Source organism: Electrona antarctica (genome assembly GCF_951216825.1).
Source record: "Electrona antarctica genome assembly, chromosome: 16".
Lineage (NCBI taxonomy): Eukaryota > Metazoa > Chordata > Actinopteri > Myctophiformes > Myctophidae > Electrona > Electrona antarctica.
This window is the reverse complement of record NC_136797.1, coordinates 25,102,425-25,117,254: the sequence shown is the minus strand read 5'-3', so window position 1 is coordinate 25,117,254 and position 14,830 is coordinate 25,102,425. Positions and strand designations below refer to the sequence as shown.

At 43.5% G+C, this 14,830-nt stretch overlaps 2 protein-coding genes across 5 annotated transcripts in view; one reads left to right on the top strand and one right to left on the bottom strand.

Moving 5' to 3' along the window:
• LOC306939680 (ras-related protein Rab-27B-like) overlaps positions 1–2,453 on the bottom strand; it is a 72,365-nt gene extending 69,912 nt beyond the window's left edge. For 2 of the 3 annotated variants that reach the window (XM_079524339.1, XM_079524341.1), the window contains exon 1: positions 2,015–2,393. The gene's annotated coding sequence lies outside the window, so the exon portion shown is untranslated. Of the gene's footprint in view, positions 1–2,014 lie in introns of all 3 variants that reach the window. The other variant, XM_079524340.1, reaches the window with a different exon arrangement.
• A 9,207-nt stretch (positions 2,454–11,660) lies between these two features.
• The window catches only part of LOC306939671 (carboxyl-terminal PDZ ligand of neuronal nitric oxide synthase protein), a 450,703-nt gene continuing 447,533 nt past the window's right edge, over positions 11,661–14,830 (top strand). For both annotated transcript variants that reach the window (XR_013791908.1, XM_079524326.1), the window contains exons 1-2: positions 11,661–12,053; positions 13,124–13,195. Coding sequence is in view for 1 of the 2 variants with exons in the window: in XM_079524326.1 (XP_079380452.1) it covers positions 11,946–12,053; positions 13,124–13,195 (180 nt within the window). In the remaining variant the exon portion in view is untranslated. The remainder of the gene's footprint in view (positions 12,054–13,123; positions 13,196–14,830) is intronic.

Below are 14,830 nucleotides of genomic sequence, written 5' to 3'. Positions count from 1 at the left end.
TAAATTGCATGCTGCGTTCATGATTTGAGGCTTTTGTTCAAAACGGGGCAATCTTGCAAACTGTGAAAGCCAATTATAGCCAATTAGGATGGAATATGAAATATCGGACAGATCCGACTTGAGCACATGACCATAGAGATACTGTGTAACGATTTGTGAGATTTTTGGACAGAATCTGGAGGAGTAATATCAAAAAATGTGTTTTACAAAAGTCGGCCTCCTGGTGGCGCTATAAAAGGCAGATGCGGAAAATGCAGGTCAAAGGTTTGTCCTTGGCCTCTAGGGAGTGTGCATGCAACGTTTCACGCAGATCGGTGCAGTTTTAGGTAAAATAATTGAATAGCTGCCTCATGGTGGCGCTATAACAGGCCGTTCTGGAAAATGTGGGGCAGAGGTTCATCGTTGGCATCCAGGGAGTGTGTATGCAAAGTTTGGCATCGACCGGGTTAACGGTGCCGGAGATTAGCTGGTAACAGACGGATGGAAGGACAGACACACACACGGACACACACACACACGGACGGAGTGCAAAACATACTCTCTCCCCATGCCTTCGGCCTGGTGGAGACAACAAATGGCGGGTGCTTCCACTAATTACAGCTTACTAATTACCTGTACACCCCGAACCGTTATTTACACACTGATTTACAGCCAATAACAACAGGGCGGATGAAATGTCACACTGATGCAGTTGCATGCACCTGGTGTGCAGTGGCGCGCACAGACATTTTGAGGGGCAGGTGCTTACCCATTTAGGCCTGAACTCAAAATTTAAAAAAAATCTTCTAAATCCTCCAGTTTTCTGAAATAAATCTTTTCACGATTTTTCAAAAATAACAGACCTACAAGCTCGTAGCGCGCCACTCGGTGGCGCGCTATGAGCTTGTAGATCTGCTATTTTTCAAATGGCTAAATTATAACATAATGTTTAAAACACCAAAAGGGGTTCCCGCCCAAAATGGGTTAAGTGAAAAAGGGCACCTTGTGCTGCCTTGATTTATAGATTTTGGGGCATAAATAATATATTAGATGCTTTTAATCCAGAATTGATCGATTTCACCATGTGCCACATACTGTAGAAAAAACAAACTTTCAAAAGGGGCACTTTGCTGTCCAAAGGGCAAAAGTCAATCTGTGCACGCCCCTGCTGGTATGTGTGTGTGTGTGTGTGTGTGTGTGTGTGTGTGTGTGTGCGTGCGTGCGTGCGTTTGAATGCATGCTGTGTGTCACATATTGTGTGTATACGATATGGAATGGAGTTGCGTGTTTTAATGTATACATTAATGTCTGTACATTAATAATTCTATATTGACCGATGCTTGAACACCGAGGAAGAGGAAGATGCTATTACTTAATATCACAGATCTATAGAAAATGTTTTTGGGGGATTCACTAAAGTTTGATTTCATAAAGAACAGAACAGAACAGAACAGTTTAATAGTTCAATATAGTCATTATATTAAATGCTATACACCTCTGAATTTTACTGTGCTCCTGCTGCCATACAATTTGACTTGACCTTTAAATGTTTAAATTTTGCATGCAGAAAGATAGGCTGAAGCACGCGCACGCACGCACGCACACACAAACTGTATGCCTGCATGCACAATTTGCCTAACAACTGATGGTTTGACATGACTGTTGCATTTAAGAGACAGAGAGATGGGGAGAGAGAGAGAGCTGCAGTTACTTTTACCCACTCAGTCTCAGAGAGAAAGCGCTATGACTCATACACAGCCTGTGTTAGTGATGGACATTTAAAAAAAGAGAAAGAAAGAAAGAAAGAAAGAAAATAAGAAAGAAAGAAAGAAAGAAAGAAAGAAAGAAAGAAGCAGCAGCAAAACTACACTCTTCCAGATCCAAGTCAAAACCTAGAGACCCTTTAAAGAATCCCTGCTTCGATATGCAGTATATATATATATATATATATATATATATATATATATATATATATATATATATGCGCGTGTGTGTGTGTGTGTGGTCGGGTCGTGCGGTAGTATCATGTACTTACAGTAAAGAGATGCTGCTGCTTGCTGGTCTAAATGGTGCTGCTGGCAGGTGTCTCGTGCTGCTGCTGCTGCTGCTGCTGCTGCTGCTGCTGATGCTGGACTCCTCCGCCTGCTCTTCCTCCTCCTCGGCGTTCAAGCATCTTCTTCCTCCTCCTCTCCTCTCTCCTCTGCTCTCCTCGCCGCTCCTTACATGCCGGGGAGTGAAATAATAAAAGAACGTGCTGCCTGCTGTACACACACACACACACACACACACACACAGTACAGTTACAGATAGAGATAGCCCACAGTTAGTTTACAGTAGCTTCGGTACGCTGGGCTGGAGCGCGGTGACTGACCGCTGTACCTTAACGCCAACGGACGCGGGCGCGTGAGCTTCGAATGGAATCCAGTATTTTAATGTCGCTTCCTGTAAAGGGAGGAGGGGGGAGGAGGAGGAGGCGGGGCTGTGTGCGTGCGGAGTAGACGTCACCGTCTTCGTGGGAAATCTGCCCATCTGCAACAAGCTGGTTTTCTTCGGCGCGCGACACCGTCGTACGACGGGGTGTACAGTGAATTACACCGTCGTGTACTAATGTCAAACGGTATAAATTAGCCTTTTGGTTTCTTTCTTTGCTGCCCATCCATCCGTCAATATTAAAGGGTACGGGAGTTATAATACAGACTCATTCTCCTCGCGGTCCTAGTGTCCGCCCTGCTCTCGCTTATTTAACAAAATAAATAAATAACTTTCACAGCATGCAACAGGTTGGTGGTGAGACATCCATCCAGCTGTGATTCCCACACATGGACAAAAACATGGCCTAATGAGGCAAAAAACGATGCTGTAATTATTAAGAGACATATATAGGCCTACATCATGCCTGCACTGCTGCATGCCCAGATTAAAGTTTGATATAGAATAGAATTAATAAAAATACCTGTGCCCTTCTGGGCACAGGTCTCCACCAGGAGGATAGGAGTGTGTGTGATGTTTGGAAAAATGTTTAGGAGTAATATAAACATGTTTATTTGGGGGGGGGGGGGGGGGGGTTGTGTGTGTGTGTGTGTGTGTGTGTGTGTGTGTGTGTGTGTGTGTGTGTGTGTGTGTGTGGGTGTGTGTGTGTGTGTGTGTGTGTGTGTGTGTGTGTGTGTGTGTGTGTGACGCGACTTGGCCTGTTGTAGCGCCACTATGAGGCTGATTTGAAAACTGTCAAGTGGCATTTCTTCCTCAGCCTAGTAGTGGGAATAGGCATGCACAGTTTCACCGCAATCGGACGCTGCGTTGAGGAGTTGTGGCGATTTGTACAAAACGGGTACAGAACGGGCTACTCCTGAAAACTTTAGAAGCCAATCGTAGCCAATCAGGATGGATAATTATGAGAAATCAAACAAATCACATGATCACATGACTATGGAGAGCATGTGTACCGATTTGCGTGAAATTTGGATGAAATCTGAAGGAGTAATATTAGAAAATGTGTTTTACATATGTTGGCCTCCTGGTGGCGCTATAGAAAGCAGATGTGAAAAATTCCAGGCAAAGGTTTTTCCTTGGCCTCTAGGGAGTGTGCATACATGGTTTTACACAGATCGGTGCAGTTAGAGGTAAAAACACAAATCAGCCAGTTATAGCGCCACCATGAGGCTGAGTTGAAAATATTCAAGTGGCATTTCTTCCTCGGCCTAGTGGGAATGTGCGTGCAAGATTTAACGAAAATCACACGATGTGTTCATGATTTGCAGCATTTTGTTTAAAACGGAGCACTCCTGCGAACTTTGGAAGCCAATCGTAGCCAATCAGGATGGAGTCTGAAAAATCTGAAAGACCCTTTTCGTTGAATGGCTCTAGAGAGACTGTGTACCAATTTGCTTGGACAAAATCTGTAGGTGTACTGTCAAAACATTTGTTTTGCACAAAGAGGCCTCCTGGTGGCGCTATAACAGGCCAATGTGAAAACTTTGGAGCAGAGGTTCAGCTCTGGCATCCAGGGAGTGTGTGTGCAGAGTATGGCTGCGATCAAGCCAACGGTGCCAGATATTAGCTGTTCACAGACGGACGGACGGACACACGGACGGACGGACGGACACACGGACGGACGGACGGAGTGCAAAACATACTCTCTCCCCATGCCTTCGCCTGGTGGAGACAATTAGGCCTAGCTATACATGATATTCCATTATGGTCACACTATTAAAGTTCCAACTTCAACTTGATATAGGAAAATTAAATCCTGCTTTTGTTGTATTTGCTCCCCGGACAACTGTGTCATCCAAAGCAGTTCTCAAAGTGGAGTCCTGGGACACGGTACCCAGGGGGCGTTGAGGAGAGGTTCCTGGTTCCAGGGGGTCCCCACCCCCTGGAACGCTGCCACGATCGTCTTCTGATGTCTTTTTTCCAATGGCGGTTCTTCTACATAGACTTCTATTGGCGAATCGCGACGAAGGCCTGAACCGGAAGTTTACGGAATGCATTGGGAGTCTAATGGCTTTACAGTGACAAACGAGTTTGAACCACGTGACTGGGCTGTTTTCTGCCCCCTCAATGTTGTAACTCTGTCTTACTCTATGGCTCTGTGTAGACCTACATATATGTTTGGTTACAACCCTATACATGCAATCTTAGCCATGCAGCTTCCAGTTGAGCTTCGAGGTCACCGGCTATATCTTGGTTGTCATGGATACTTAGATCCTCTGCAGACGGCAAGTTAAAGGCCAGTGCTAACGCCCCACTCTGAACATCACGCACGCACGCACGCACGCACGCACGCACGCACGCACGCACAAAAGCTGTGAAAGTACATATCCACTTGTTGTATGTGTCATCATGTAGCCTATATGCATAATTATGCCGAAAATTCTCTCTCTCTCTCTCTCTCTCTCTCTCTCTCTCTCTCTCTCTCTCTCTCACAATACAGCATACAAGTATGCACATATGAGATGTAAATCATGGTGCATTTATATAGCGCCTTTATCCAAGGCACTTTACATAGATGTAATGTGCATTACATTCACCCATTCACACACACATTCATACACCGATGGCACCTGAAACCATCATTCTATGAAGTATGAATATGTTGGATTCATGTTAATGTGTATTAGTTAGCCTTTTACACCCTCAATATTTAGTCAACTCGACTGTTGACTCTGCACTTTTTCTCTCTACACCAAGAGCTTGTAGATCAGCTATTTTGGGCAGTAGTGTACTACTACTGTCTACTCTACTCTATATGTACGGTATATGAGACATGGCCCTTATATAAATATGATTGCGTTATTTGCATATGAGCAGTGACACTTTATAGTGACACTTTTGTAAAAAATAATTAGTAGTAGTAGTAGTAGTAATACATTTTATTTATAAGGCGCCTTTCAGGGCACTCAAGGTCGCCGTACAGGTTAAAAACAGTTATACAAGAACACAGTTAAAAGCAAAACAAAACTAATGCACAGCTTGTAGTAGTAGTAGTAGTAGTAGTATAGTAGTAGTAGTAGTAGTAGTAGTAGTAGTATAGTAGTAGTAGAAGTAATATTGCATTGCATCGCAGCCTTCCAATCAGCCTTGTCAATTATTCGGCCTCATCCTGTACGTCCACTTACCACTAGTTGGCAGCAGCTAATAATCACTGCAGGTACTTGACCTGTCATGTCACGTTTGACCTGTGACCTGTTTGTTTGTAATTGTTCCCACTTCCCAGTGTGTGCACTCACTGCACGAGCAGCACTGAGAGTTGCGATTGCATCATTGTATAGCCTATGCTGCCTCCCAGTTATAGTCCGATAATACACACTGACACACCAAAAAAGAAAAGGAAATTTTCAAAAATAATTATTAAAATTGTGACGTCATGAACGGGGCCTCCCGATCCTTAAGGCCGCCCCTGAATTGCACATAATGTAAGAGATAGTTGTTATTTTTCCACTCGCTCCCACATAACTGCGACGGTCACAGTGTCACACGCATAGCTCTATAATGGCAAAAGCTTTTTCAAATATAATATAGAGTGCATCAGAGATCAGACAGCCAGTGTCCTTCTTATGAGCTGAGGAGTGTAGTGGTGGAAGATTTGACAGGGCACTCATTGTACTCATCTACCAGTAAGACAGACGCCTATAAGGGCGACGTTGACGGAAGACTGCTGGGCGAGCGCTGGCGCTTTGGCATGGGGGGTCAGATCAACATGGAATGAATTCTGCCATATAAGGAGCATGTCTTGAGTGTACAGGGTTTGTTGAGGTCAGATCAACATATTATCAGAACAGGTCAGCTCCATGGAGATCTAACGGTGGTAGCGGGGACATTCTCTTGAGTGTACAGGGTTTGATGTAGCCTGGCTAATAAGCCAGACTAATATCACACAACACTGTCGCGGTATATCAGTCTGGGCTGGCTCCACTTGGATTTCATTTCCCGGGGAACATTTTCTCTTCGACGCAATTGGTCAGAGCTACTGTCAGTCAAAGGTCTCAAGCATTGAACGTCACTGTACCAAAGCCCGCCTATATTGCATACCGTGTCCCGATTGGTCCGACCTGTTCTCTGCTGTAGGAAAGAGGCGTGCTACTGAGCCTCGCCAGACCGTAATCCGCTGGTAGGCAACTTTTTTTTGCCAGCGGCTGATTCGGTCTGGTTTATTAACCAGGCTAGGTTTGATGAGGGCCGGGCCTTAATTTTCGGGCCTGTTTCGGACTCTAGTTTTCGTAGAGTTTGAATGGACAGGTATCAGTCAAAAGGGAGACAAAGAGGAATGATGGATGGGGAAGGATCAACATATGAAATGAACAAGTTCTGACATATATCCATATATGGAGATCTAAGGGTTTGAGGTTTGAGGTCAGCTGTGGAGTTGCTGGCCAATATTGATGACATCAGGGATCTCCATATATGGGCTTAATTGCGACAGCAGATCGCATTTACTATGACATCAGATGTCGTAGTGACGAGACCTGAGCACCATATATGGGGGCTTTGTCATGATTTTGAGTGATACACTGACGGGAATTGCACGTTTTCATAGTAAACGCGACCTCTACAAGCTCAAAATGCCACGCATTGTGAGCTTGTAGATCGGGCCATTTTCAACTGGCCGAAATGTATATATACTAACTATAGTAACGAAAGTTTTCAAATACAAGTAGTGGTGTATATTTGTCTCTGTAGCGGAGTAGAAGGAAATTGTAAATACTCAGGTAAAGTACAAATGCCTCACAGTACAGTACTTTAGTAAATGTAAATGTACTAGTTACTTTACACCACTGGTGGTGTCACAAGGGGCACATTCCCCACTGTCCCCCTGCCGGCAAACAACAGAGGGAAATGGCCTCACTCATCCTGTGGGCTCATGTTGTAGTTTGTTCAGGTTCGGGTTAAAAACTACAGAAGGGTACAACATCCATTTGTAATTCCAAGAGTAAATGAACAAAAGTAATTTCACACCATACCGTAGCATAGCCTATATCCACTTTTCCACACAGGTGGACTTTATTATATAATATTCCTTCTGAATAATGAAGCCAAAGGCAAAATTTAAATTCAATCTCACAGAATGTGATATTATGAAGAGAAGCTACATCCGCTGCATTACTCACAATAACCACAAGATGGCAGTCTATGATCAATAGTATGACAACCCCAGTGGCTCATGTAACTGTTGTACTGAGGAAGGCTTTGCTGTTGCATGAAAACTGAGCAGCCCACCGTGTCACCATGAGTTTAAGGTTTGTTTTGATATTTCTGTCCCAATGTTTAAGTTCTTTGTCAAGATTTAAGTTCTATGTTATATTTGCTTATAGGTTTAATTGATCGTCTGTTTTTTCTTTTCAGTCTAGGTTGTTTTCTTGTTTATTGGGTTTCCTCACTTCACTTCACTTCATTCCCTTCAATCCTCGTGCAGCAGTGAGGTAAAGCATTTGTTCTTTCACTCGAATCCGCTGGTGCAGCAGTGAGGTAAAGCATTTGTTCTTTCACTCGAATCCGCTGGTGCAGCAGTGAGGTAAAGCATTTGTTCATGTGCATTTTTATTTGTATTTTTATGTGCTTTGTTTTCGGTTTATTGCTCTGATTTGTTGAATGAGTAATTGGAAAGAAAAAAAGCCATGTCCAGACAGAGAAAGGTCCACCACTCCAGAGAGAGGTCCGTCCACCACCGCTTAGGGTCAACGACAGAGTACAGCATCTTGCAATGGGTCTGGTCCACAAGATTCGATACTCCACCAAGATACCCATGTACCTGTCTAGATACTTCCTTAATGTTAACGAAGTCCACACCCACAACACCAGAGGGAGTGCAACGAACCATGTACAACCCACTTACCCAGATTCGGCACAAACAAGGGACTAAATTATTTTCGCTCCTATGCCACCAAAATGTGGAACGCCCTACCAACAGTCATTAAGACATGCGAACATGGTGGACCCTCTTGTAAACAAGGGTAATGCTTAATTGGGTCGTCCACTCACAGTTAACAGTCTTTGTATTGAGTTTGTGCTTGAAATGTACTGTAATTCTGCAAACTGTTAATAAATATTTCAATCAATCAAAAAAAAAAACACTCCAGAGAGAGGCCCACTACTCCAGAGAGAGGTCCACTTCAAACAATACAAACAAGACTGACATACAGGACATACAAATACCTAGTACATTTCAAACGTAATAAGACTAGTAAGACATGTTTGTTTGTTTGTCTGTCGCCTACGACAGGTAATTGTGCACACTGAGTGTTAGGTGGGTTTATATTTGGAATATAATACTTATTATCTTAATTTAAAAGTAATATATTGTATTACATTACTGTCTGAGCAAGTATACATTCATATTAATATTACATATAACTTTTTTTTTAATGCTCAAATTGAACAATTAAATATTTAGTATAATTATTATAAATTATATATTGCGTAGACCAGCGGTCCCCAAACTGCACCTCCTGTTACCTCCTGACCTATCTGACCAGCACTAAGTCTCATTGTATTTGGCCGAAAATTATAATTTTTTTAATATGATTATGGCAAGTAATCACAGAATGTCACTGCACTGAGAGTCATGCAGCTGCTCTATACAGTACATCTCCTTACCACAGTGGTTTACCAGATTCTGCCGTTTGTGCTAAATGACACCGCCATTACCCTTTTAATGTCACGCACCCCCTAGAAGGCGTTCGCGCACCACAAGGGGTGCACGCACCACAGTTTGGGAACCCCTGTCCGTAGACCTACCCCATCCTACTAAAACTAATTGGTTTTTAAATGGATAAGTGTATGATGTGGTATTAAGTGTGAGCTGTGAGCCAACTAGAAAGGTGTCGGGAAAGGGTAAAACTACAGAGGCATCTAAAGGGCCAGCGGCACAATCCCAACCAGCACAAACAAAAGCCATGCACCTCAGAGCCGATTAAAGTGTTTAAGGATGCTGAAACTGATCCTCTGGGTCCTCCTCCTCGCAGAGGACACAGCCAGTGCACTACTGAAAAAGGAAAATATTTGCAAAATTGCAACTTTAGAAACTAAAGGGTCTATTGTATAATTGTTGAGTGGTGTAAACCACTCCAACAACTGGCTTTGTTAGTTTACGTGTCCACGTGTCCACGTGTTTGTTCGTACCAAAAAAATCACACCCGTGTGAACTGAGTGGTGTAAGGTTTTATATAGCATGATCAGCTGTGGTCTGACGTAATGTCTGACGTAATGAAATCACACCTGGATGTGATTTCACAACTGGCTTTTTTTGTGCAGAGAAAATGACCACGGTTGCTACGGTCATCCAGTTCACCCGGGTGTGATTTAATTACGTCAGAAATTATTTTGAACATAGCAACCATGGTCATTTTTTTATGCACACAAAAGCCAGTTGTAGGAGTGGTTTACACCACTCAAAAAATGAGCATGGTTGCTATGGTCACTCAGTTCACACGGGTGTGATTTCATTACGTCAGACATTAAGTCAGACCACAGCTGATCAGGCTATATAATACCTTACACCACTCAGTTCACACAGGGGTGATTTTTATTGTGTGTATGAAGACTGGAAAATCCAGGCAAGGAGAACCAAGAACCACTTGATGATTTGAGAGCATAATGTTAATGCTGTGGAAAAGGATATGGAGGAATTGAATTATTTGCCATTTTTTACTATTTTAAAACATTTAAAAATAGTTCAACTAGCCAATCTACATCGACACGTTGTTAGCTTGTAGATCGGCTATTCGTACTATTTTAAAAGGTTTTAAAATAGTAAAAAAATGGCAAATAAGTTTAGGGATAAGGGGTAAGGGGTGGCGCAAGATCTAGGGCATATATCTCTAACCCTAACCTTAGGCTACAATGCTTGTGTGAGCCTTTGTTCAGTACCATATACGGGCATGGCACTGGAAATGACAAAACAAATTTGACTTGTGGATCATATTATACATTTTACCCAAATACATTCGAAAATATAGAACACAAAACGATGTCCACACTCACAACACCAGGGGGAGTTCAACAAACCATGTGCAACCCAGATTCGGCTCAATCAGGATTACCATATTGTGCTGAATATAAGACGACCCCCGAATTGTCTAGTCCCCGATTATAATACGACCCCGTTTTTGAGTGGTGCAACCACTCCTTTAGACAGCTATGTGTGTCTCTGGCTGGCTGGCTGGGTCTGTCCGAGGCGAGCACGAACATTGCGTTTGGTTTGTTTGCATAACCAAGTGTCACTGTTGCACAGCCTAACACACACACACACACACACACACACACACACACACACACACACACACACACACACACACACACACACACACACACACACACACACACAGTACAGTACAGTACAGTATACAGGGCCCACCTGGGGACCCCCACACGGTAACTCTGTCATTTCTCAACCATTTTGGACACGGGGCGACTCGCCGGAACTGGGCCGGCCCCCTGGGCACGTTCCTGGGAGTCTGGAACTTCCGGGGGCCCCACACAGAGTTGCACCACTCACTTCACACGGGTGTGATTTTTAGGACATGCTTTCCTTTGGAAAAAAAACGTATTATATTCAGACCAATATGGTAAATTAATTTCGCTCCTATGCCACTAAAATTTGGAACGCCCTACCAACAGCCATTAAGACACATGACCGACACAAAACCGCTCTCAAAGAGCACCTATGGACGACTGCCATTCGAAACTGGCCCACCTTTTCCCCCATACTGTAGGCCTACTTGTTTTTCCCCTTTTTTAATTTTTATTTAATTCATGTTGTATTAAGTGTATATTGGTATGTCTCAAAATGTTCTGATGAGTTTTTGTATTGACTTTCGTTTGAAATGTACCCATTCTGCATACTGTGAAATAAATATTTTCAATCAATCAAAGTAGGCTACGACACTTTAATTCAATCTTTTTTTCTTTTTGTCTTGGCAGCCATGGTTTCCAAAAAGGTTACGTCATTGTTGGGAACTTTACTCCAGTGTGTGGGGCCCTGGGGGGGGCAGTGCAGTGTTGCCACCAACAGGATTAGATTCAAAACACACACTCACTGAACCTGCTGTGGATGTTCACCTCTACGGCGGGATATATACCAATATCACCCAGCCGGATGATTACGACGAGGACTCCGAGGAGCAGGCTGTACTTACTGCACCTATAAATGATAAAACGCGCGTATCATTTAGTTAAGGAATAAAAGAGCAGCTGGGATCCCGGCGATCCGTCCCTCTCATACAGGACGGTCGGGACGGGACCCCTCAGTCAGTCAGTCGCGCTTTGAAAGCAGCCCGAGTCCGCCCGCCCCGTGGCTTGTTGCAGTGAGTCCACGCTGAGCTCAAAGAAGCAGCAACAATGGACTGCGATCTTCTCACAGGGAACAACAGCCCTCGATCTCCGCCCGGATTCACTGGATAACAGCATTATGTGTGTGTTTGTTACTTGCTTGTTTTAAACGGCGGTTATTGACTAGACTACCCGCCAGGAGGATGCCGGCGAGGAGGAACAGGTACAATCTGGTGGACGACGTGTTGGATTCGAGGCTGCCGCTGCACAACGACGAGGCGTATCAACACGGGATACATTTCCAAGCCAAGGTTAATATGCAGCTATGCTTGATCTATTTATGGTTATAATTCACACAGACTAGTGTTTTCGGAGTTGCGGTCGCCGGTTGGAACTTGGAACGGATCGGCAGGTGCACACTGTTGGTTTCCGATGTGATGTATCATTGTAGCCTACTACTTGCAGGACGATTTGAACACATTGGCGCCCGGGCGTCCTGAAAGCACAAGTACGGTAGCCTATATTGTGAATTCAAAGTAGTAGGCTACTGCGAATTAGGCAATTATTTGTCTGGGCAGGATGTAATACGGAACACGTGTTAAGACAAGTTGAAGCATTCAACTCTTGTGCAATCTTTTATATTGAGTAAAATGTTGTTTTTGTCAGTGTAGGTTACCGTTTAAGTAATAGGCTGACACGTTTCATAATGTGACTTGTGTTTTTATGACTTTTGGGGAGCGAGACAGTGTTGCAATACTGTAATTTCCCTCACACACAACTTCTTAGGCTACAACAATTGTCTTAAATGTATTGAAATGTAGTGTAGTAAGTGTGGTGTAGTAATACTGTTCTGGAGTGGATACCATACCCACTTTAGGCTAATGCTCCCCTCAAGTCACACTCAGACAGACAGACACTCATTCCTTGTTTATGAGACAAAACCTGATGTTCCTGGGCATGTCATGTCACAATTAATAGTGTAAATAAAATAGCTGAGCTTGTTGTAGGCCTAGATCTGCAAGTTTCAATGAATGTTATAGCCCCAGGCCATGCTATTAAATAGGTGTGTGTGTGTGTGTGTGTGTGTGTGTGTGTGTGTGTGTGTGTGTGTGTGTGTGTGTGTGTGTGTGTGTGTGTGTGTGTGTGTGTGTGTGTGTGTGAGAAAAAGAAAACACCCTGTCTAGTAGTGTCAAGTATAGTATGTCATTTTTTTCCTTCTTTTCCCTCTGTGTGTTAAGCATGTGCAGCAGTTATATCTGGTTGAACCATATAATGTAACCCAATTCTGATCAGTGTTTGGGTCTATTGTATTGCGCCTCTTGTGCAGATCCAAATAAAATAATTCAAATGTGTGTGTGTGTGTGTGTGTGTGTTCCCGCAGTATGTGGGGAGTCTGGATGTCCCCAGACCCAACAGTCGGATGGAGATCGTGGCAGCCATGAGACGGATCAGGGTAAGAGGGAATTACTGTATACTCTTTTGAACTTGAACTAATATAATCACATTTGAAATGGGTGAAAACACCATAACACAGCGAGAGGGCAGTTTATTTAATCAGTTTGTTGCGTCACTGTGTCACACTCGACGGCATATGAATTAGGCTTTACTCTTCAAATGTTTCTTGGGAAATAGGATCAGTGTGTGTGTAGATCTCAAAACGCGGGAACATTTTGAAATGACACAAAATACAAAATGCCTGCCATACATAATGGCTCAAATTGAAATGTATGAAGAAAAAAGTGGAATGTCCGCACACGATATATCTGCTCCCCGTCTTTTTTATTACAACCTATAAATACAACATATCGTTCTCCTGCTTTATATTAAATTGAAATGTAACCATGATCCACAAAATAATGGTTAGGGTACCAAAGAAAACGTCATATTGCAGGAATATACGCAAATACAAATTTGCGCATACGTATACTGTATAGAAAAAAATCACACCCGTGTGAACTGAGTGGTGCAAGGTCTTATATAGCCTGATCAGCTGTGGTCACTGACGTAATGTCTCATTCCGGCCAATCACAATGCACCATGCTCATTTTTCGGTACGAACAGACACGTAAACTAACAATGATGAAATCACACCCGTGTGAATTGGATGACCATAGCAACCATGCTCATATTTTTGGTACGGACAGACACGTAAACTAACAAAGCCAGTTGTAGGAGTGGTTTACACCACTCAAAAAATACGTATACTGTGAAGAACGCGGGGGAGTTAAACTTCAAAGTACAAGGCACACAACGCTGAAGTGCACCTTTCCGTCTTTGGGAGTGACTCCACCTTTCAAGGGCAGGTCATTGTTTGCTCATGGGCACGTGTGTTTGCTTTACAGTCAGGCGCCTTTTGATGAAGCTCTGTGTGTGTGTGTGGCATCGTTATTGTGCTCTGTGGCGCAGAACCAACTTTCTGCTGATTAGCTTTAGGGTAGATGTTTGATTAGGTGGTGAATGGTGCTGGTTTGATCCACGGCTAGAAGGCTGTTTCAACCAATCAGATTGCTTCCTCGAAACGACCTGTGGTATAATGCTGCGTAACATTCCCAGGAGCGAATCACCCGATCGTTCCCGGGAACGCATGGAGGTAGTCTCGGGACCTCATTGAAGTGTACTCGGTTATGGATCGGTGCAGTGTGAACACATTGAATACAGTTGAATGAAGTGTACTTGCATATGGATCGGTGCAGTGTGAACACATTGAATACAGTTGAATGAAGTGTACTTGCATATGGATCGGTGCAGTGTGAACACATTGAATACAGTTGAATGAAGTGCACTCGGATATGGATCGGTGCAGTGTGAATACAGTTGAATGAAGTGTACTCGGGTATGGATCGGTGCAGTGTGAATACATTGAATACAGTTGAATGAGGTGTACTCGGGTATGGATCGGTGCAGTGTGAACACATTGAATACAGTTGAATGAGGTGTACTCGGGTATGGATCGGTGCAGTGTGAACACATTGAATACAGTTGAATGAAGTGTACTCGGATATGGATCGGTGCAATGTGAACACATTGAATACAGTTGAATGAGGTGTACTCGGGTATGGATCGGTGCAATGTGAACACATTGAATCAA